This window comes from Halichoeres trimaculatus, unplaced genomic scaffold, assembly GCF_033239565.1.
Source record: "Halichoeres trimaculatus isolate MK-OKI-2021-1 unplaced genomic scaffold, fHalTri1.1 fHalTri1_scaffold_15, whole genome shotgun sequence".
Classification (NCBI taxonomy): domain Eukaryota; kingdom Metazoa; phylum Chordata; class Actinopteri; order Labriformes; family Labridae; genus Halichoeres; species Halichoeres trimaculatus.
The window spans coordinates 26,525,170-26,548,093 of NW_027437193.1; the positions used below are offsets into that span (position 1 = coordinate 26,525,170).

At 42.2% G+C, this 22,924-nt stretch overlaps 1 protein-coding gene across 2 annotated transcripts in view; it reads right to left on the reverse strand.

The window, feature by feature from the left end:
• Positions 1-223: 223 nt before the first annotated feature.
• Positions 224-22,924, reverse strand: part of LOC141804367 (semaphorin-6B-like) — a 46,424-nt gene continuing 23,723 nt past the window's right edge. For both annotated transcript variants that reach the window (XM_074688752.1, XM_074688751.1), the window contains exons 3-17: positions 22,298-22,409; positions 21,322-21,382; positions 21,150-21,212; positions 18,303-18,401; positions 18,130-18,220; positions 17,788-17,907; positions 17,126-17,214; positions 13,633-13,850; positions 13,415-13,546; positions 12,995-13,144; positions 12,643-12,819; positions 10,548-10,688; positions 8,871-8,948; positions 5,936-5,997; positions 224-4,780 (exon numbers count right to left, since the gene is read on the reverse strand). In XM_074688752.1, coding sequence (XP_074544853.1) covers positions 3,798-4,780; positions 5,936-5,997; positions 8,871-8,948; positions 10,548-10,688; positions 12,643-12,819; positions 12,995-13,144; positions 13,415-13,546; positions 13,633-13,850; positions 17,126-17,214; positions 17,788-17,907; positions 18,130-18,220; positions 18,303-18,401; positions 21,150-21,212; positions 21,322-21,382; positions 22,298-22,409 — 2,576 coding nt within the window. In that variant the 3' untranslated portion in view covers positions 224-3,797. The remainder of the gene's footprint in view (positions 4,781-5,935; positions 5,998-8,870; positions 8,949-10,547; positions 10,689-12,642; positions 12,820-12,994; positions 13,145-13,414; positions 13,547-13,632; positions 13,851-17,125; positions 17,215-17,787; positions 17,908-18,129; positions 18,221-18,302; positions 18,402-21,149; positions 21,213-21,321; positions 21,383-22,297; positions 22,410-22,924) is intronic.

Below are 22,924 nucleotides of genomic sequence, written 5' to 3' on the forward strand. Positions count from 1 at the left end.
GGTAATGTTACAGATGATCACAAAACAGCAAAACAGGGCTGCAACAAAAGATAATTCCTATTATTATTGTTAGTGTTCATAATTTAACATTGAATCTTAAAGTCTTTAGGTCAGGGAGTTCCCAGAATCTGAAGTGATGACTTCATTTTGCTTCTTTTGTCCGACCAACAGTTTAATCCTTGAATACTTTCATGACCAAAAGCAGTGACGGCCTGACAATGTCAGAGGGTAGGCTTGTGGAGGCAGAGGCCCTATTTGAAATCTGATTGGTTATTTGTCTTGACAGGGCGGGACTTGCTTGAAAAAAAAATCCTCTTTTGGATATGCTGAGATGCAAGAGGCTGCTTGAAGTTTTTTTCCCCTTTCTCCTATTTTTGCTTTGTGATTTTGGACCTACTTCTAAGGGGTATAAAAAAACAAACCAAAACTTGTGAGTTCCCGTGTGTAAGTGTATGTATGTACTTACACACATCTACATGTCACCCCTGTAAAAGGCCAGCCACACGACTAGAGGACTTTAAGATCTTCTCCAATCTTTAAACTACATTAAGACAGTTCAGACCAAGCGGCAACCTCCGGTCTGAGAATATGAGACAATGCGGAAGTGCTTAATTCTGCTGTTTCTCACACCAAGCCAAAAAAAGCAGTTTTCAAAGCAGAAATGAACCTATTTACAGCCTGGTTCAAAAAACGTCTCCTGTCTGAGTCGCTAATTTTATTACACCCACTGAACGGGGGTGAATTTTTTCGAACTTGGCCGTTCGGAGGATATTAAGATCGCGAGCTCCCCCAATAAGAGGCACAGCTCAGGGTCACGTGACCAACAGGCGCCCTATGGCTGTAGGCGAAGCCCTTGCTTTAGCCGATGTGCTTCATTTTCCGTTTCAGAAACAGATGGGTGAAGTCGGTGAGACTACATCCATGTTTTATACAGTCTATGGTTCAGACCAGTTTTTTTTTATCGTAAAAATCCTTAATTAAGCACACTAAGAACTTCCATTTTACTGCTACACCACACACTTACAGTTGGGATTCTTCGGATACAAGTTCTCACAGAAACTCATGATCAGAGGCTTTGACTTCATAACAAAAATAAACACTCAGTGAGGCTTTGATGCAGCTGTACTGACGCCACATAATTAAAGATTCTTTGGAAAAATAACTAGTTATGACAAGCCCTGACTCAGGCCCTGGCTCAGGCCATGCCCCCCTGATCACTGGGGAGACAAATCAGGCCTAAAGTCTTCTAGCGTGTGGCCACCCTAAGTCAATGCCCTAGCTGGGCCACCCCTGTCAAGAAAGTCTACATACGCCCCTGCTAAATGAAACTTCCACTAAAAAATATATATATATATTTTTATGTGTAAATTAACTTGTTGCAGCTCTTTAAATAATAAACAGGACACAAAGTTGAGACACAGTAAATGAGTAGTAGTGTTTCCTCGCAGTATTTTAAGCTGTGTGAAGGTTTGCCTTTGAACTACTTCTATGTCACTGTACTTACACAGCAGCTGTCCTGAAATAGACTCAGTCCATGTCATGGCATCAGTGAACACATGACAGTGTAATCATAAAGGGCATGACAAGGTGTAGGAATTACTCTTTACATATTTACAGTATGTACGCGTGGATTCATGGCGTTTCTGAGTAGTTCACAAACAGACCTTCCAACACTGAGACATTCATCAGAGTGACGGAGCTAGGAGAGGGTTTCACATTAAGACTCACCATAGACATAAAAAAATAAAACATTCAGCATATATGGTCAAAGGCAAAATATCAGAAAGATACTGCAGTAATCAGATCTCCAACCCGCTGACTAAAACCATCTTCATGGCACTTAAAAACAAGTTTCTCCTTGTGTTTTTGCTTCAGTGAGCAGGCATCAGTTGATCATTCATAACTTGGCATTTGGATGGTATGAGAAGAAGACACTGTTATAACTGAGGGGGTTTGCCAATTTTAATCTGGAGCAGAAAACCGTTCACTCATTTATAGTTATAATGACATGAAAGTTGTTCATTCCTGTTTGCAAGCTAGCACCTTCATCTTTTTATGAGCTGCTGTGTCTTACGTTTTCATTTTATCTAAAGTAAAGTTCACTATGTACAGATAAATCATATATTGCTGCAGGGTGAGCGTCAGCTTCATTCATTTGTCGACTCTCGACAGGGAAAAGTGAAAATTGGGGCCAAATAAATCAAATTCTCACTTCTTGTTATTGGTACTCCTCATTTCATCGACTTCTACTTGCTTTTTCACTTCTTTATCTCGTCTGTTTTTATGACCTTCATCTCCCGCTAACACACTCGTACCATGTTGTGTTGATCTATAAGTGTCCGGTGCTGTGACACTTTGATGGACTGAATATACAGTCCCATTTGCTTGCTGGGAACATTTCCATTACCCCCATTGGCTCAGAGTTAAGCCTGCTGTTTCAATCATCACCACTGTAACTGTCACTTTGTACTGTGTCACGTCTGCGGGACCTTGACCCACTGCGGGCTTATGGGGGAAATTTTGCCCAATAAAACCAGACTGAGTTCTATAATGGGTCATTAATGGATATGTGTGTACGTGCAGAGAAACCCTCAGGTGACGGTGAAGGACAGAGTGTTCGTATATTGCAGTGCGTTTAATTTAAACCCTCTAAAAAACCTCTCCACCTTTCTGTCTTTTCCCAGTCCTGCTCCTGCTTTGTAGAAGATCCAGCGTTTGGGCGCAATCTCCCCAGACGTCCACACGAAATTATTGGTCATTAAAGAGTACATGGCGTGTAAGAAGGCAAACGAACAGAGAGCATGCAGTTGGCAGAAATAGTGCTGACATTTCAGTCCTGCGCTCTGCTTCAGAAAGACGTGAGTTATGGTCCCGTATCCCTGTGAGACAAGGTTGGAGGCATTTTAGCACACACGTCTTCCCTCTCCTGTACACAGAATACTAAATACCCTCTGTCACCTGTACAAGAACGCATTAGCATCTTCTGCGTGTGCTGCAAAGAGGAAAAAGATACAAAGAGGAGGATTTTATCTTTCCTCATCATCCATTAAAGTTGTTTTTACAGTCGGTTTATTTGCCGGGTGAGTCACCTCCAGCCTCATGATGTTTAGATTTTGCAATTTCACCTAAAGTACCTTGTTGGCAAACAGACCAACAGGTAATACAGAGGGGGAACAGATGGGTGGCAGTCTTGTTAATGTGATCCAAGAGGGAGAGCGTTCCACTCCTGCAGCCACAGTCAATCTGCACAGAGAAGGCAGCTCTTAAGTGCTATGTCCATCTTTGTCTCTGTCCACATCCTCTACGGGCCCCCTGCTCTGCTGTCCCTCTTCTCTTCCTTTCTCTCTTCCTCCCCCCTCATCCTCCCTCCCTCCTCCTGCCACCGCTCAGTTGCAGGAGAGAGAAAGGCAACTCTGCAATGCAGACACAGCAACAACCTCAGCCCACCGAACCAATTAGCGTGAGCCAGGGTATGAGTGGCAGAGCCAGCAGCCAGTCATGACGAGACACTCATCAAGGGAGGAGAGGGGTGGTGTGTGTGAGTGCAAGTGTGTGTGTGTGTGTGTGTGTGTGTGTGTGTGTGTGTGTGTGTGTGTGTGTGTGTGTGTGTGTGTGTGTGTGTGTGTGTGCCTGAGAGACTGACAGAGGAGAGCAGAGGGGCTGAATGACAAATAAAGATATCAGGAGGAGAGAATTTGGAGAAAGATGGAGGAAGAGGAGTGTGGACAGGATGAGGAAGGAGAGAGATCTGAGTAAACAAAAACAGAGTTCTGACGTTTTCTTCATGTGGTGAACAGTCACTGGCCGGTCTGAGTCCTGTCACTGCAGTTCTTCTTGCTCATCAGCTGGCTCAAATCCACCAGCTCACCCAGCTCTCCTCTCTCCAGAGCCCCCCTCAGCAGGGCCCGGGTCAGCCCGGGGGTGTGCTGCTGGGACATGTAGGCCTGGCTGCTGGGAGGGGGCATGGAGGGTGGAGGCAGAGGGACGGGGACCATGCCATGGCTGCTGAGGATGTACCCTTCAGGGGCAGGCCAGCGCAAAGGCAGCGGTTCACTATACTCCATGGGGGCGCTGGGTGCTGAGACCACCCTCCGGCGCTCGGGTGAGTCCTGTGGGGTCATCGGGTACACATACTCCCCTGCAGACTTCCTCAGAGGGGCTTTGGGCGTCCCCTTTCCTCCTTTGTCTTGCTTGCTCAGGCAGACATAGTGCTGGCGCGGTGTGTCATTCCCCCGTCCCTCGCAGCCGTGTCTCCCGCCTCCCCCCTGCTGGAAGAGTCTGGTGGTCAGGTAGACGGAGGGGGGCATACGGCAGGGGGAGCCCAGACCCACAGAGCCTCCTCCCAGGTACGTCTGGCTGGTGTCCCACCCTCCAGAGTTGGAGTCGGACAGGCGCAGGCCTCTGCGTTTCTGCTGGGGTGTGTGCTCTGGGGTCGGGAGGAAACCTGGATCCAGCTCCCCTGACTTCACCCAGCCGTTGGGCATGACAAACAAGGTTTCCCCGCTCTGGGTGCAGGGGCGCTCCCCGCCTCCTTGTCTTGTCACGCTAAGAACAGAGCCTCCCATCCCACCGCCGCTACTGAGCAGGCTTCTTTCACGCCGCTGGATGGCAGACTGAGAGCTGGTGTGGCGGCGGTTTCTGGGCTTGTGGGCCATGATCCAGCAAACGGCGAGGCCGGAGAGCGCCGCCCCGATGGTGAACGCAGAGACTGCAGACGCCACAAGCAGGTTGAGTGAGACCAAGCTCTCTGGTTCTATCAGCAAACTCTGCTGCAGGATCCCTGGAGACAAAGACAACGTGATAAAGACGACGTTAGAAGAACAATGAGCTTCCTCTTTTTTAAACGTCTGTCCACAGGGTGCACTTTAAACCGACTGTCATCATCATAAAATATAGAGTTACTTCTTCTTTGTGCTTATTGATTCAGTATGAAGCATTAACACTCATTAAAGGTGATCACAGTGCTCAGTCCCTCTCCAGTCTGGCCTTGAGGCTCTACAGGCTCCAGGTTTCAGAGAGGCCTGCACTTGTCATCAGCACGGCTCAGACCACAGCAGCTGACTCTCTTTTTCTCCCCACACTTTCCACCCTGGTAGGAGGGAGAGTCTCTGCTCTCTCCTCTCAGCACATACCATTACCTCAGTGTTTCCACCCAGCTCTAATCACTCCCATCTGCAGACACAGCAGCACACGCCGGCCCCTGGCTTGGCCTCTGCTGTGCTTTTCACCGCCTCGAGTCCGTCAGGCCTGCAGCCTGGCACCTCTGACTCTTACTGATCTCTGTTTCTTACAGTTGGCGGAAAACAAAATCCTTACAATATGGATTTTTCTATGTTTCTCCTGACTCTGAATCCTAGATCACGGATCAAAGAGCTCCTCTGCAGTGACATCTGAGCCCCTTAAAAAAAGTGACTTCAGCATTTCATCAGTTGTTTATACTATTTCCTGTTCTGTTTCCAGTGACCGTTGGTCATTTCCCTCTGATGTGGAGAACAAAGCTGCATAACCAGGAGGATGTATCATTTCCCGTTGTGCAGGAAATGTATTATCTACCTCTCACATCCTCCCTAATTAAACTGTCTCACACTGGGAGCGTTTCTGACCTGCAAAAAGTGAAACCAGAATCCCAGCTCCACTCCCACCTGATTCAGCACTGACAAAGGTGCTAAAACACTTGCTTTCTAAAAGCAAGGTAGACTGGATCTAGCCGGATCGTGTGGAGGAAATCACACCACACCTCAGAGAATTACAATGAGCTTGAATTTTAATTTTGTTGCAAAAATTCTCTGACTAGAAGGAGTCTAAGATTTTTTTTTCAGGACAAAATGTTCAGTGACAAGTGGACAGGTGTAACAAGGGATTTAGCCACTAGGGGGAGCCTGCTCTCAGTCCACTACATAGACAGAAGCATCCATGTCATAGTGCTGCAACCCACCATCACAGTCTCCTAGGTGGGAGGAGGCGTTTCCATATTCCACATCTTGTTGAAAAGGCAGCCTGCAGACATGGAGAGATCACAGATCAGAACATCAGAGAAGTCTCTTCATGCACAGACGTCACACAACATCTCACCACGCTCTCTATTTACTTTATCTACAATCACGTGACCTCTGTCATGTTTTTATTATCTGTCATCAAACCTGACTGGAAAGAGCTAAAATAAAAACAGGAATTGATTTTTTACAATCAGCTCCAAGCTGCAAAGTAAACAGTGCCTGTAAGTGCACATTTGTTAATAATGATCCCTTAAAAATATATGACATTTATTGATGTGTCATCACAGTGTAACAGGATACACTATTGATCTGGTTATTGATTTCTGGCTCCATGTCAGGAGGTCAAAGGTCAGGGTCAGTCAACAGGTACTGATGGGAGCACAGAGCAACATTGGGTTTAGTGTTTCACTCGGATAAACTGGGATGACTGGTTTGAATGAGCTGGCTGGGCTCAGCCCTCACGTCTTTGTACAGATTCAGAAAATACTCTTCAGTTAAATTAAGATTTTGGGACAACCAAGAGACTCAAAGTAAGTAAAAACAAGTATCTCCTAAATGGGATTATTCTTTTCAGGCCAAACTCTATATCATCCACTTTACTCAATTACGTAAAAGAAAAATAGGACAAAATTAAGAAACAAAGCATTGAAAATTTTTTTGGTACTTTGTTTCAATCAAAGGTAAACAGTTTGTGTTGCAAGGACTTCATTCTTTTACCCCCATGTTAGTGTTTTGGAGGAGTCACAGCTTGAATTAAAAACATTTATCCGGCAAAATTAGAAAGCAGTTTTAAAGCACAGCTCACAGAAAGAAATCACACTAAGCTATGTAATAGGTGGCTTTTAAGTTTCCCCATCGCTACAGAGAGACATAACAAGCTGGTAAAGAAATACAAGGCAAGGAGGGAAGACAAAGACAGGTAGAGACAGTTTTCTGGTATCAGACACTTCTCTCTATGGTGTTAAAGTATCGTGTTGTAACTTTCATCTCATGTGAAACGTTGATTCTGCGGCTTTTTAACTACTTAAAGGTCTGATGTATTTGTTAGCCCAACCACCAAACCATAATGATCATCAGACACCACTGCTATTAGACGTACTGCCTTCAGCACAACTGTTGTTTCACTTGATTAAAGATGTATGAAGCAGAATGAAAGCTTCTCTTTCATTTCCATTAACAGTCACTGATCAATGTCTTTGTTTAGTATTCATCACTGAATACACTACACCCACTGGTTTACATGATATCAGTATGATGTAACATTGGCTTCCATGATTAATATACAAACATATAAAATAATAACTTTTTTAAATAAATGGTGATTTTTAATCTAAAATTGGTTCAATTTTTCTACATTTTCTCACACTTCATTAAAAAAAGGATTATATAACACAAAGGAGGAATGTTAGCTTCTGTTTCTTTGGAAGAACATTAAATGCTTTAGTGTGGCTGGGCCAAAATAACATTTTGTAACTATGAGAGCAGAAAACACACATTAATGAGACACAGCAAAAGAAAGCTTTTACACTTCACCAAATTAAACTCTTTAAAAAGTTTAGATTTGGTTTCCTGCCCAGATATGAGAAGAATATCTAACACTGACGGATATTTACTCAAACTAGAGAGGTTTTGTAAATGATAATGGTCAACTTTAAGTTAGAATATATAAACCCGAGTGTGTACATGTTTAACTGTTCACAAACCATTGTCTCCTTCATTGTATTTTATTTGTTATTTTAGGGATTGCGACAGAAATTCCAGTTAAAGACTAACCTGAAATAAAGAGCAACTATCTACATATCTGTGACCACGTTCCTTTTCATTTTACTGTAATATTCACAGTACAGTAAATAGAAATTGTTAGTTGACTGTAATTTAAGAACACTTTTCTCATCTTTTCATCTCTAAATAAAACAGCAGAGGATGCTCTATAAAGTGTACATTCATGAGTATTCACACACTGCTGGCTGTACCACAGGTGCATTTGGTGGTTCAGTGCCTTGCCCAAAGAAACTGTGGTATGTGAAAGTGCAAATGGGATCACAGCGCCAACCATCTCATTGAGAAACAGCTAAATCTACCACTGAGCCACAGCAAAGCCCCTGACCTGGTGGCCTAACGTTTCCAGATATGACATACAGCATGGTTTTACTTCATCAGTCAACGTTGATATGGTATATGTTGGTAGGCGCCGCCCTGTTAGCTATGGCTGCCTTTTGCAGCAGCTCACTCTTCTTTGTCCGTTTCTTCTCATTTTTTTTGTCTCTTTTTCGTAATCTTTGTATTTGGAGTGGATCATTACTTTGAATGGCTCATTTGTTGGTCATGGACACCAAACTTTTTGTGGCTTCAGTTATATTTTTACTATTTTTGCTCCTGTGTTTGTCTGGAGATCCTACATGTAACCATGGCTGCATTGTTTACATGTGAAATCAGCTGTTAGCAGCCTATAGCATGTCAATGCTAACTGGTGCAGGGCCTGCTGTTTCCACACAAGGTGAGGAGAAGGAGGTGAGGACGACGTGCTGGTTCTCAGGTGTGAGCTAAGAAGTGATGATATGGACCTGTCCTTAGATGGATCTATCTCCAATAAGATGGACGAGCTAGCTGTGCTAACCCAGCAACAGAGGGAATACCAGAGGGCAGAGTAGCATCATGCTATTCACAGACATGGCTAACAGAGCAAACATCAGTCACCAACGCTATGTCAGTGCTAACTGGTGAAAGGCCTGATGTCCCCCCACAAGGAAGTGCAGCTGTGAATTCAATTTCTTTGTACTTGTTACAATGACAATAAAGTTCTATTCTATTCTAGAGGCCAGTGTGTGTGTGGGCATGTGTGTGAGTGTGTGTCCATGAGTGTTTTGTCCTCACCGTGTGCCTGGTCTCAGGAAGGAGCAGGTGCTGCCTCTGGTCCAGCCACAGTACGGGTCCCTGGAGGCTAAACAACTCCTGCACACAAACCAAGAAAACAGAGAAAGATGAGAAATGACCTGACTCTCACTGCAGATGATTTGATAACACTTTACTTTAGAGGTCAGTAAACTTCATCACCCTTAGGTAATAATTAGACAAAGTTTTATCTTATTTCTTTAAAATGACCACATAACTTCTTTAGAATAATGTCCAAATTTATTTTTTTGTCGTTTTTTTTAGTTTCTTTGAAATTTACTCCAAATTGCAAGGTAGGAAGGTGACGATTAGCAAATAATTATTTGAAGTTAAATCACAACCCACCCCAAAATGTTTTTAGAAGTTTCCCAACGTTTCTGTTATTTCCAGAGAAGCAGGTGATAAATATCTGCTTAGTTCTTGAAAACAGAAGTTAGGTTCATTGTTTCCTCTGATAATTACCTTTGAAATGTTAATGAATAATTCAATTTCCCAATAAGCAGTTGATAGTTAGCTATTTGTTATTTAATTTCACCAAGTTCTTTAGTACCAAGTTTGTTGATATCCATAATTGAGATCACATGTAAAATGATAAACCTTTATGATTAGACCTATAATGTTTTACATGATACAACTGAAGGCTTCAGATGTGATATTCACCAAGAGTGGGGTTGTTAATTGGCCTTACCTGATTGTGATAGACACTGTGAGTACAGGCGCACTGCAAAACAGAATCTGGACTGAAGTTATGTGCTCATTTTCACCTAATTATCATGAAATTTCGGGGGTTATTTCAAAGAAATGAGAAAAAACTTTGTCTAATTATTACCTAAGTGGGATTAAATTTGCGGACCTCTAAAGTAAAGTGTTACAGCTGATTTTTTTTGGTGATGTTTAGTTTAGTTTAGTTTTTTCTTTAAATCAGTGGGAAATCCAAAAGTGAAACCCTGGGAAGCAACAGTCCAGCTGTGAACACAGAAGCTATACTTGCTAGGTTACAGGTTGTCAAAGCTTTCTAACTTCTATCAAGGTCGTCATTAGCTACAGTCAGGCCTGCTGACAGTCTTATGAACACTTCTGTATATCCTCTTGGAGGATAAAAGACTAAAAAAAGGAGGATAAAGAGACTAAACTGTGATTTGTTTTGAAAAGTAGTCACATTTTCTATTTTTAGTTGCAGCTTGTTTTAGCTTCAAGCGTCTGGTCGTGATTTATGGTTGCTGTGGGATTCAGGGTCACATTATTGAAACATTGTTCCCACATGTGCAGTAATAAACAAATGCCTTCATGGCATTCATAATAAATCATCTATTTTATTACAAACAAGCTTAGATCAAGATGATCTTCAGGCCTCTTTTATCAAGCTAAATGCTATATCCAAGGGAGAAAGCTTCCATAATTAAAATTAAGCTATCTGTAATTTGACAAACACTTTCCCCTTGTGGTTGCTACGACAGCACAATCTCAACATATTTCAGTGGGATAAATTAAGTGTGTAAATCTGGAGTGAGAGCACAAGGCAAAAACAAAAGTTGGCGAGTGAACAGTGTCTTGGCTTAGGTCCACTGCTACTTTCAAACTGACCCAGTTATCAGCCAAAGAAACATCCAGGGACAGGAAGAACACTATGAGACATAAAAGTGGCTGTGTGACTCTTACTTCATGCAGCGTGAGTGCAGGTGGCAGCGGGACGTGGGCACACGGACCAGACATGAGGGGAAGGCCAGCAGCAGAGTGTGACTGGTCCGGTCCAACGACAGAGACAAGAGCTGACGGGCCTGAGGAGAGTCCTCACCGCACCTGTACACGGAGAGACACGTGGAGACAGGAGGCAGACAGAGGTCAGTGCACTTTGTTTGGCCTCAAATCAATCTGCGACGGCCGGTAAGGCCTCATCTGTTGTTATTTCAAGACAGACAGACCCCGCGCCCTGGCCTCAACAGAAATGGTCACAACATCAGTTTTATTGGGACCAGCACAGACACATAGATCACAGCTGTACTCTTTTGTACTAGCAGCCGGGGTCGAAGAGAAGATCTGTTCTTTTCTTCTGCTTCTTTTTTATTTTTGTTCAGGGGGTTTTAAAGGCACAGTGAAGGTGTTCAGGTGCTTTAAAAAGCTGTATGACATTCTGGTCAATGCAATAACAAACAACTAACTGCAAAAACTCAGAGCTTACCTCGTGTATTCGTCAGAAAAATATCTCATTTCACTGAACACAAGCAGAGATGCCCTGACAAGTCTAGATATATGTCCTATTTAAATATCTCACCAACAAATAATAAGGACTTAATTGACTGTAATGACTAGAATTCTCCACCAATGCAGAAAGCACATTTCCAGATAAGGGTTTTTAAAGAAGTATTACATCTTCTTTTAGGACACTTACCGAGAAAACTGTTCTTGCTGCACTGGCAGCATTTTTTACTCATTACAAGTCCTTAAGTCCTTATTTTTGCCAGTAAGATATTCAATTAAAACTTATATCTCGGCTTGTCAGGTCCGTGTACTTCATATTAAGTGTAATGAGATGTGTTGACCATGAATCACCCAAATGAACAGAGTAAGATTTAAGTTTCTTGGAGTGCACTTTTATTTCATTAGGAGAGTTATTGGAACTTAAGTAGGGATTTAATCCATTAATTAGTCAGCTCAAGCAAAATACCAAATACAGCTCTGTTCAAGCTTCTACAGGGAGCACACTTTACGTTTTTCTGTGCTCACGTGATAGTAAACTGAAGCAGTTAAAGGATAATCAATAAATAAATAAAATTTCTGACCACTTTTTTCAACTTATTATACAGGTAAGGTAAATATTTGTCCCACTTATCAATAGAAGGAATCATCATGACGTGCAACACTGAACTTTTATCATACACTGTCCGGCCACTTAATTAGGTACACCTGTCCAACTGCTCGTTAACGCACATTCCTGATCAGCCAATCACATGGCAGCAACTCAATGCATCTAGTCATGTGGACATGATCAAGATGATCTGCTGCAGTTCAAAGCGAGCATCAGAATGAGGAAGAAAGGTGATTTGATGGACTTTGAACGTGGCATGGTTGTTGGTGCCAGATGGGCTGGTCTGAGTATTTCAGAAACTGCTGATCTACTGGGATTTTAACCCACAACCACCAGGTAGGACCCCCACCACAAAGGGGTTCCTACCTGGTACTAGCAAGGTCTACTTAATAGAGTGGCTGGTGAGTGTATATATCAATATAAATGATAAAGTTGTGATGGATTGATGAAGTTAGCAAAACTTCATCCCAAGACGGGTGAACAGATGCACTTCAGTGGTTTCATCTACAATGTTAGCGTCTCATTGAGGCAGATTCTCAGAGCCAAAATGCAAAATAATCAATAACTATTTCTAACACAAGAATTAAGAAATACAAAATATATATTTTTAGAACAATACAAACCAAATTCTCAGAAAAAAAATGAAAAACTAAAATGATAACATCAACATCTCTTTGGCGACAGGGTGGTGGAGTTTCTACAGAGTGTGCAAAGAAACACGCTGGTGGTGTCTGCATTTGCTGCCGTCTTTTATGATAAGCTCCACTTGAATAAAATTCAAAACAAGTACTTAAGTGTAACCAAAGATAGCTCTTTGTTACATCTAACTGCTGCCCTCCAGCTCTGAAGTGAAGGCTGATAACAAGAGACCTGATCTACCTGCAGCAACATGCTAAAATAGATAATTTATTGGAGATCAAGCAGAAATGTGGCTCCACTCCTACTCACTTCTCTGGGTTGAATCCTTCTACCTCCTCCAGAAACACACTGCTGTGGGAGACCGAATCTCCAGTGGGAATCATCAGAAACTTGAGGATGGTTCCTCTGGTGGAGCCCAGGAACAGGACTGTACGGTTCTTATGTGGACCTGCCTCTGTGTCCACCACCATGGACGTCAGCTGGTACCTGTGGATGGATTTTTACATAAGACAGAGTCAAACCTCTTTTTAAAGCAGATCCTTAAAAAACACTCTTATCCTTCCTGCAGGCTTGGTGCATATTTTATGATCTATGCTTCCCTTTTATGCTTTAAAAAGTTACGCATTGGGGCCATAAAAAACAACTGAGTCCATATGTTTACCGTCCCATCGTCTTGACCACCCAGGGTCTGTGCCCCAGCAGTGGAACAGTCTCATCCATCAACGGGTGGGTCTTCACAAAGTTCAGCACCTCATCAGGCAGCGTGGTAGAGGAGCTAAATCTGGATCCCTGCACTGCACATCCTCCTGGTCTGCAGGCGAAGACAGGAAGATAAAAACAGGGAGAGAAAGGGAGGATAATAAATACACAGCAAAAAGAAGAGGGGGGAGAGGAAGCTGCTGGAGGCTGTTAGAGAATATTTGCTGAATAGTGGTGAAAATACAGTTTGATGGGCAGTTGAAGCTCATAGCAGAGGAGAGAGCAGACTATATATGAGACAGATGCTCAGGACAGCAGCACTGCGGTATGCTGCCCGACTTCTCTTATATATATCCTTTGCATAATAATGCCACAACAATACCTCGGTTTGGGCACTGCTTCATCTGGCACAGGAGTCCAAATAGACTCAGGAGATTTCTGTTCTTTAAAGCGACCCTCAAACACATGAGCGAGCTGCTGCATGTCGAACACACACACTGCAGAGCCAGGGATGCTATCACAGAAGAAGAAGAAAAAACATTTATGAGGAAAAAAAACAGTTTCTGTATCTTTGTGTGACAAATTTGTGCATCTCTGTACCTGTTTGGCGGTGTTGAGAAAAGACCCAGGATGACGTCCCGTCCCTGCATGTGGATTATTCCTGAGGTGGCGTGTAGGAGGTTGAAGTAAAAGTGTGAATCTCCCGGGACGGAGCAGTTGAGCCGTGCCTTTAGGAATGTGGTCCACTGTTTTTCCAGGACGCGCTGAGAGCCACCCAGGTCTGCCTTACACACTCGAGCCACACGGGACACCATCACCTGGAGTAAAGACGCAAGGTTACATTAAATGTATGAAAGAGAAATCTTTTTTTACGTTTCCATGCTTACAATGTTAATAGAATAGAATAGAATAGAATAGAATAGAATAGAATAGAATAGAATAGAAAATACTTTATTTATCCCCGAGGGGAAATTCAGGAGTCACCGCAGCATTTAAAAAAACAAAAGTAAGAAAGAGTACAGAAAGTGCAAAAAGGTCCATAAGAAATTAGATGACGACATCCCGTCCACCACTCGTCCACCACTCTCCAGCCCAGCCAGTCTCCACCTCCACAGGGTCCAGGACCGAGCCTCCCCAGCAGTCTGTTCAGTCTCTGTCTCCTGGATCCTGTCTGCTCACAGCAGGCGAAGCTCCTCCGGTGTGTCGCCGGCGTCCGATGTCAGCTCCATCAGCCACGTCCGTGAACAGCATGATGCCGCTGGGTTAGCATGGCTAGCTCATCCATCCCCCGGGGCTAGGTCCCACGTTACCAACAACGATGGATGGAAGGACAGGTCCACGTTGTCATCTCCCATCTCACACCCGAGAACCGGCACGTCGTCCTCACCTCCTCCTCCTCAGCTCGAGGGAAATCATCAAGCCCTACACTAGTTAGCATTGGCATGCTACAGGCTGCTAACAGCTGAGTTCGCATGTAAACAATGCAGCCATGGTTACATGTAGGATCTCCAGACAAACACAGGAGAAAAGTAGTCAAAAATATCGCCGAAGCCACAAAAAGTTTGGTGTCAGTGACCGACAATGAACCATACAAAGTGATGATCTACTCCAAATACAAAGATTACGAAAAAGAGACTAAAAAAATTACAAGAAACGGACAAAGACGAGAGAGCTGCTGCAACAGGCAGCTACTTGGGTAGCGCCTAGCAATATATCTCTCTCTAGTTCTCGTGTCTGTTACAATGTTACAACATGCATAAAATAACATGTAGATGATCACTGCCTGGCCAAAAAATAATAAATCGCCACCCAAAAAAATGTCATATAGTGGTGCAAGATCTTTATTGATGATTGTAGGGTCTGACCGTTGTGCAGAGCCTTCTCCAGCACATCTCAAAGCTTCTCAAAGGGGTTAAGGTCTGGACTCTGTGGTGGTCAATCCATGCGTGAAAATGATGTCTCATGCTCCCTGAACCACTCTTTAACAATCTGAGCCTGATGAATCCTGGCCTTGTCATCTTGGAAAATGGCCGTGCCATCAGGGAAGAAAAAAGTCCACCGATGGAATAACCTGGTCATTCAGTATATTCAGGTAGTCAGCTGACCTCATTCTTTGAGCACAGACTGTTGCTGAACCTAGACCTGACCAACAGCAGCAACCCCAGATCATAGCACTGCCTCCACAGGTTTGGACAGTAGGAACTAGACATGATGGGTGATCACTTTATCTGCCTCTCTTCTTACCCTGATGGCCCATCACTCTGAAACAGGGTCAATCTGGACTCATCAGACCACATGACCTTCTTCCACTGCTCCAGAGTCCAATCTTTATGCTCCTAAATTAAAGCCCTTTTCTCTGATTAACCTCACTGATAAGTAGTTTTCTTAAGGCTACACAGCTGTTCAGTCCCAATTCCTTGAGTTCCCTTCACATTGTGGGTAAACATAGTCCTAAGTTGTACTGTTGTTTTTCTTCGACTTGATTTCACCAAACGTTTAAGAGCTCGTCGATCCTTGTAGTTTCTGTAATCTCCTTAGATGTTTTCTCTGCTTGATGCACACCAATGATTTGACACTTCTCAAACAGACTAACATCTTCTCCATGACCACGGGATGTGCCTTTCCACATGGTTGTTTAAGACATTAAAATCAACTCATTGCACCAGTTGGGGTTAAATACCTTGTTGCCAGCTGAAAGATTATTCCCCATGTAGTAATGGGCCTTATGCACAAGTGAGCATAAAGTATATCTGGTTAAACTGGGTGGCATGTAAACTTCCAGTCACCGTAAAGCGCCATGCTACCAAATGATAATATTTAATATTTGTCATCCAATCACCCAAAACAGTGCATTATCATAGTTGCTGTATGGTTAATATTAATGGTTATGTTCATGTTTTTAATTGTGGCCTGATTTACATGTGATTGTACATAGGTCTCCTTTTCAAGACGGTATGAGAGCTCTTTCAGCCGTCTCCAAACCACAGCTGTGTGCCAAAGGATAAATAAAAAATGTTAAATGGACTGTGAATGAATCTCTTATGAAGAAATTATGTACATTTGTTCATGTGTTAAATGATGAAAGTTGATATTGTGCTGGATGTATGCTAACCGCTAATATATAAACAGAATTCCCAATGTACATTAGCATCAAGCTAGCACCAAGTCCTCTGTGTTGTTTTTGGTGGATTAAGAGCTATAAAACATGTTGAATGGATTAGAGTGGACTCTCTTGTGTGAGAAAATTTCACTTTTTTTGTGTGTTCAGGGGTAAAAGTTGATATTTTGCTGAAAAAAACAAAGTTTAATAGATGTGTACTAACTAGCATATCAATGCAATTTACAAAGTGCTCTGTAGCAATTTGGTAGATTAAGAGCTATATAACATGTTGAATGGCTTAAAAATGACTCACTTGTGCAAGACTATTACACTTGTTTGTGTGCTAATTGATGAAAGTTGCTATTTTGCTGGAAAAACGAAGTGTTATCAATGTTTGCTACCCGCTAGCATATATCTTGTAAGAGAGTTTTGTATCAGTGGGCTCTCACTTTTACCTTATGCTTCCATAAAAGTACTAACATGAAGTGAGAGGTATATACACAAGATTGAACTCACTTTAAAGTATGATTGATCTGAAGCTTTCAACTTAAAACACAAAAGTAAGTCTTCTAGCTCAGGCTAGCTTGTGTTAGCAAATTACCTTCAAAGCTCCAAACAAATAAAAGCACGTACATTTTAAAGCCTTTATACGACTGGCTACATGGTATTATACAAGATACCTGAACAATTCTTTGTTTATCATTCACAGAAACTTTAGGCAACTCCAGAAAACACTGTATTTATTTAATCTCTGTCATCATAACACAGTCTACTGTCACTTTGTACTGCTTCTTTTGGTAACCGGACCATGCCACCTTACGCCAATGCAGAAGTGATCTGTGCATAGTCTATTATCCAATAGGAGGCTCATACCTATTTGCTTTGTTAAATCCAGGTGGCAACTCTTTTTTGGCTGATAAAAATGAATGCAGTGTTAAAATGAACATCCCTCTCTTAAAAAGAAAGAAAGAAACAGATTAGAAGTGAAATTACCTTCTCTAGATGATGAAACTCCATGGCCATCTCTCTGAAGAAGAAATAAATATGAGGCCCCCACTCCATAGAGCTCACAAAGTAGGGCTCTGAAAAAAAAAGTGGAACGAGGAAAACACTGTCAGACACATTCACATACACTCTCACACAAACAAAACAGCGTGAACATGCTGCCTGCAGCCAAACGTAACCCTCTCAAGTTCCCGACACGGCGCTGAATTAACTGTCATATCAACATCCAGTGCTGCTGTCCAGCGAGCCTCACTCATGAAATATTCATGAAGTGTTTAATTTATCATCATAGACAAAAGGATCCACATTATGTATCATTATTCATCCTGTGGTGTTCCAGCTTTGACCTAAACACACCTTGTTTTCTTCTCTATAGAAAACATCTTTTGAATCAGAGACTTATTGAAACCCTGAGAGAGGCTAACCTCAATATTTCTGGAGAGTTCCACTTGTACTGAATCTTTTGAAAATTGTCCTAATGACGTTTTGTTTACTGAACCACCGTGACCGAGCAGACAGCCAGAGCCTTTAATTTTCTTTCAGGGAATGTCTAAAGACAAAGGTGAGGGTTTCTGTTGCTTTCCTCTGCCTGGTTTGTTGAAGGTAAAATGCTCTGGTGGTTTATTTATGCATCTGCTTTGAGAAAGTACCTCTAAACCATTTGGAGTCGTGTTTGACCGTGCGGAGGGCGGGGCTGTCACCGAGGCTGCGATAGATCACCGCATCGATGGCCAGGAAGTCAGTCACAGTGCCTGTAAAGAGACTTCCATCTGAGAGGAGCACAGAGGGAGAGGAGAGGAGGAGATTAAGAAGAAGGGAAAGATACAGATGGGAAGATAGCACAAGGTCAGGAAGATTAAAACCAAACAAGCAATGCGGCGAGAGGTCTGACAATAAATCATTTGCAAAGGTAAACACAAGGGCGCGGATGTTTCAATGTCCAGGCCTGAAAACTGAGTCTGATGTCTGCAAGATAGACCGCAAACACAAACCTGCGAATAAAGCCACGTTGGCATGTCGTGGATCATATGGGCACCGCGCCATCCCACTTACAGGCTCTCCCACCAATTCAAGAGTGTCTCTCTGCAACAGGAAACAACCATTGAGACTAACAAACTGGCAGATCCACAGAGAAAGACAGGATGACAGAAAGAAGGATACTAACAGTGTAGTTGGCACACAGTGGGTTGAAAGCGTTTGTTCCACACACAAACAGACCACCATGATGGCTGAGAAGAACCTTGATGAAATTACGGCACTCTCCCTGTTGGAAGAAAGAAGACAAAAGAAAAGATTTAAGAGGAATGGGAAAATCACACAGTACAAGACAACTTAAAAGAGACGTTATGAACCAAAGCTAAGCCCAAAACAACCAGTCAGAGCAAGACGTCTCGCAGTGTGAGGTATGACAAACACAGCAAATTACACCCTAAACCAAGCTTCATCTTCTTGACAACAGCACCAGGGCTTTGGAGCTGTCTTCAAACTGGTGGCTGCTGATTAAGTTGTAATTTAAAGCTGCCACCCACCACTAAATGAGAAACATGACACTGGTCAGCCCAATGGTTCCTTTGTGATTGTACCGAACAGTGTCTGATTACATGAGGATGCAGAAATGGAAAAAATAATTGACTCCACTTGAGTAAACCTTAGGGGGACTGACTGTTCTTCAGGGGCTGAAGTCAGTGTGACTGTCTGAACACTAAACGAAGCGAAAATATAGGTTTTATTTTTGCCCTGTTTATCAGCACAAGTCACTTTATTGCGTAACTTAATGACACAAAGCCATCCACCTGAGCCTTTTCTGCAGTAGCATTACGTCTACTGTGACAAATAACTTTTCTGTGTAACAACATTAAATGATTTGGTATAGCTCAACACTCCCCTAAAGATGCTCTAGGACTGAGTACTGATTATTTGGTTAGGCTTCGGCCAGCACTTCCCTCCCATGTCTTTTGTCTTCCTCTGTTTGTCTGTACCCTCTCATGCCCTCGCCATCTCTCCACCTCAGGCCAGCCTCTCCCCCTGCCTTTGTTGCTCTTTTATCACAGCTTTAATTACTTTTTTTGCTCCCACATGTTTTCTTCTTTCACCTGTCTACCTTGAAACATCACATTTGTTCCTTTTGTTGAACTGTCTTCCTTTCCCTGCCACCTGAAGGCTGCCCTGTCTCTCGATGTCTTCTCCTCAGTTTTTTCCACACCCACACGCGTCCCAGATCAACCTATGACTCTTATTCTCAGATGATTTCAAGTACTGTTTCTTTCCTGAGGCTGTGGCACTCTTTCTGCTCAGTTTGCTCAATAACGTTCCCCTTCCCCTCTTGTCTTTTGCCATAAGCTCCACTGAGCTTTAAATTTTGAAGGTGGAAGCTCACCAAGAAACCATGGCAGTCATCTAGCCATGGCACTGTTACTGAATTTCAAAATTTTACTCTTAAATATCTTTATTTATTGATAATGCAGCCATGTACAACATATGCATTAACTCTGTAGCAGAGCTAGCTTATAAACTCAAACCAAAAAGATAATGTGTGGAGAAACACTTTCAAACACATGTTATCTGAACTGGCCTCTGAAAACAACAGCTAGCTTAATGTTAGCATTTCACTCAAGTTAATTTTAGCCAGGAAAAGATTTAATGGTGCCACAGTATAATGCTTACAAAAAGTATTGTTAGCTATTGACTGTTGTTGTTAGCTAACTTAAGCTTTTATCAGCTAAATGTTCAGACACTTTCAAACAGTGATGTTAGTAGAGAAGAACTGATGAATGCTGCTACTTCAGCTAGTGAGCTGTTAGCATGTGAACCATTTCTATCTCAGACACTTTTGGCTAACAGTAAGTTGCTGAATTGCGTGATAGTACTGCTAGCTTTGGATTGGCTGAATGCTAACACTAAATGTGTCAAGTTTTTTCTCCTCACCCTTCAGATCATCAAAACTCCAATCCATTGGACTCATCTACAGCTACCTGGCAACTTGTTTGTGCAGCCACAGTAGAGACAGTTTGGTGAGAGGTGTGTGCAGCTCCCAATAGGTCAGTATGATCAATATCTGCTTCAGCAAGCTAGCATAGTAGGAATAAAGAGGATTTGTGCTGCTTTTCTCTTAACCTTGTAACCATGGACATAATGTTGAAAGTTCTATTTTGTTTTATGCTGTTTTTTTTAGTTTTCAAAGCTTTTAGCTCTTCCATCTTAGTGTTTTATTTACATAGGTATGTATTTCCTTTGTTCCAGATCATGTCTGCTCCTGTAACTCCTCCAGTAGCCAGTAAAAACATAATAGTGTTAAATAAAGTCAGTCATGCCTGTTTCTTTCATATTTCACTCTATGTCAACATTTGAAGATTTTTATAAGACAAGCACATATCCGTTAAGTATTTTTCTGATTTTTTTTTTTAAGAAAATGGGATCCTATAGTTCAAAAACTTGAAGGGATAGAGAAAAACTGACATCACTTTTAGATTCCACACCCAAAACTTAGTTAAAACAGCTGTCAGACTTAACTCAACAAACATTGTGTCCCCCAGTGTTAAAATTTCAAATTGTAACAAAACTAAGTCTGCTGCACTTTTTAGTGCACATCAATGCTGGCTTAACAATTTTTGTGTGTGTGTGTGTGTACCTAATCGCTTTCCCTAAATATCTGAAGAATTTCTTTGCAATCATCTTTTCAGCAAAGATGATTGCTCCACTTTCTTGTCTTCCCCACAGGTTTTTAAAGAGAGAGAAAAAACTAGTTTAATTCAGGTGTGCAGGGAAATGGCTTTCAAGCTCGACGCACATCGCTTGAGCTGGGTTACGTTTCACTGCTCTGGCGTGATTAAGTGATATGCTGATTCTGTATCAACAAGATCAAATTTGTGTAAATACAACGTACAGGTGCACCCACAGGAAATAAGGTTCCTCTAACAGCTGTTGTGCCTGTCCATGCGTGTGATAGTGTAGATCGTGTTGATGCATGGGAGAGTGGATCTCAAAGTCAGAGTGTGGTGATGGGTCGCTGTACCTCATGTTTGCCCTTCATCCGACACACTCGAATGTCGTTCTTATTGGATTCCCACGTCCGTTTCTGCAGAAAAAAATATTAATAAATGAAGCGGTACACTTGTTTGGTATGTGTGTAAGTTGGCTATTAGTGCAGGATTGGTTTTGTGAGTGAATAATGGAGTGAGTCTTACCTTGCTGTAGAACATCTCTTCACCTGCCATGTTATCCAGCTCCACTCTGTACAGATCATCTCTACAAAAATACAACAAATCAGAGCCAACAAAGTAAAAAAAAGTACACATATACTAATAAGATTCTACACATAAAGAATCAGGAATCAAAGTTCTATAGATAGTTATTTTTTTCAGTGTTTTACATTGGATGGCAACCGTATCACAAGTGTGGTATTCAGTGGAGATTAAATCTGACTTTAAAAAAATCTTGTTTAGGGTTTTATCAGATATCAGATGTAATTTAGTAAATGAGGGCTTTCAGAGTTACAGCAGCTTATGTTAATACTCATTTGGCAAAAGCAAAACTGAATTTAATGTATTTGTGGTGCAGTCTGCCTCGCTTGTGATTAAACGAAAGTACTGTTGATGTCGTTGTTGTTATCAACAAACCATTTCTGTATGACGGCCACCTGTTTGTGTTTTTGGAGACAGAAATCTGCTGTGGTTGAAGCCATGAAAAAAAACTGTTTAAAATGTGAAACATTTAGTTCAAATGATGTGGAATATTCATTTGTGTTATTGATTTGATAGGTTTAGAAACCTTATCGTCACGAAGCACAGTCTGCCTCTCTCCTCATGTGGGTGCAGATTTAGATGCTATTAGGTCACATGTATTTGAAATTATATAAGCCTTTGATTTTCATTTTGTGTAAAAGCTTACACCTCGACTGTCAAGAGGGGCCCAGTGGCCACTGTTTCTCCTGCAGGTGTATTGTGATTCTTATTTCCATGCATCATTGTTGAAGTAAAATGAACAAACAGCTTCAGCTTGACATTTAACAACGCGATAGAATTCATCCTCCTCACAGGAACAAACTGAAAACGTCCTCTGCAGAGTGACAGCAGATGGAAGCTGTGGCATCAAATGAAAGCAAAAGGATATTAATGTGTGAGCGTCAGAAACACACAGTTGGAGGCGGTTGCCGTTGGTTACCTGGCTCCTATGTAGAGCGTGCGGTTGACTTGGAGGACCGTCTGGATGTGCAGCTCCTGTCTCTGAGCGAAACGATGAGCTCTGCCCAGGAACACCGGATACCTCCGCACAACTGACATGAACACACAGACACACTGATGAATATCTGTTCATTTGCATTCACCCACTGAGCTAAAACACAGCTTGTATGATATAACAATTTGAATAATAAAGTGTCATAAAGGAACAATGCACACTATTTTCACTGTGCACCTTGTAGATATGAATCATGGAGGGTGACTTTTTTGCATACAAAATTATGCACCCATTTGAGAAATACACAAAATGAACTCAGTGTGTAGGATTATAACTAGTGATTTGTATTGCAGTAAAAATGCATGGTCATGGCTTCTCCAGGGGTTGTCCAGGGGTCACTTTCCCCTAAAATCTTAGAATCAGCCATTTGGACTGTTCATCTGGCTGCTGCTCATTTTTCTGTGCTTTAAGCCCATCTTCATTAATTGGTGCTTTGGACTGTAAAATAAATACTTTTCACTATTTTTTTTTAATTTGCAAGACAAAAGACAAATGATTTACATGCCAGTCATTAGCATGTTTGTGCCCACGTTCTTCACTCATAAGTAAAAC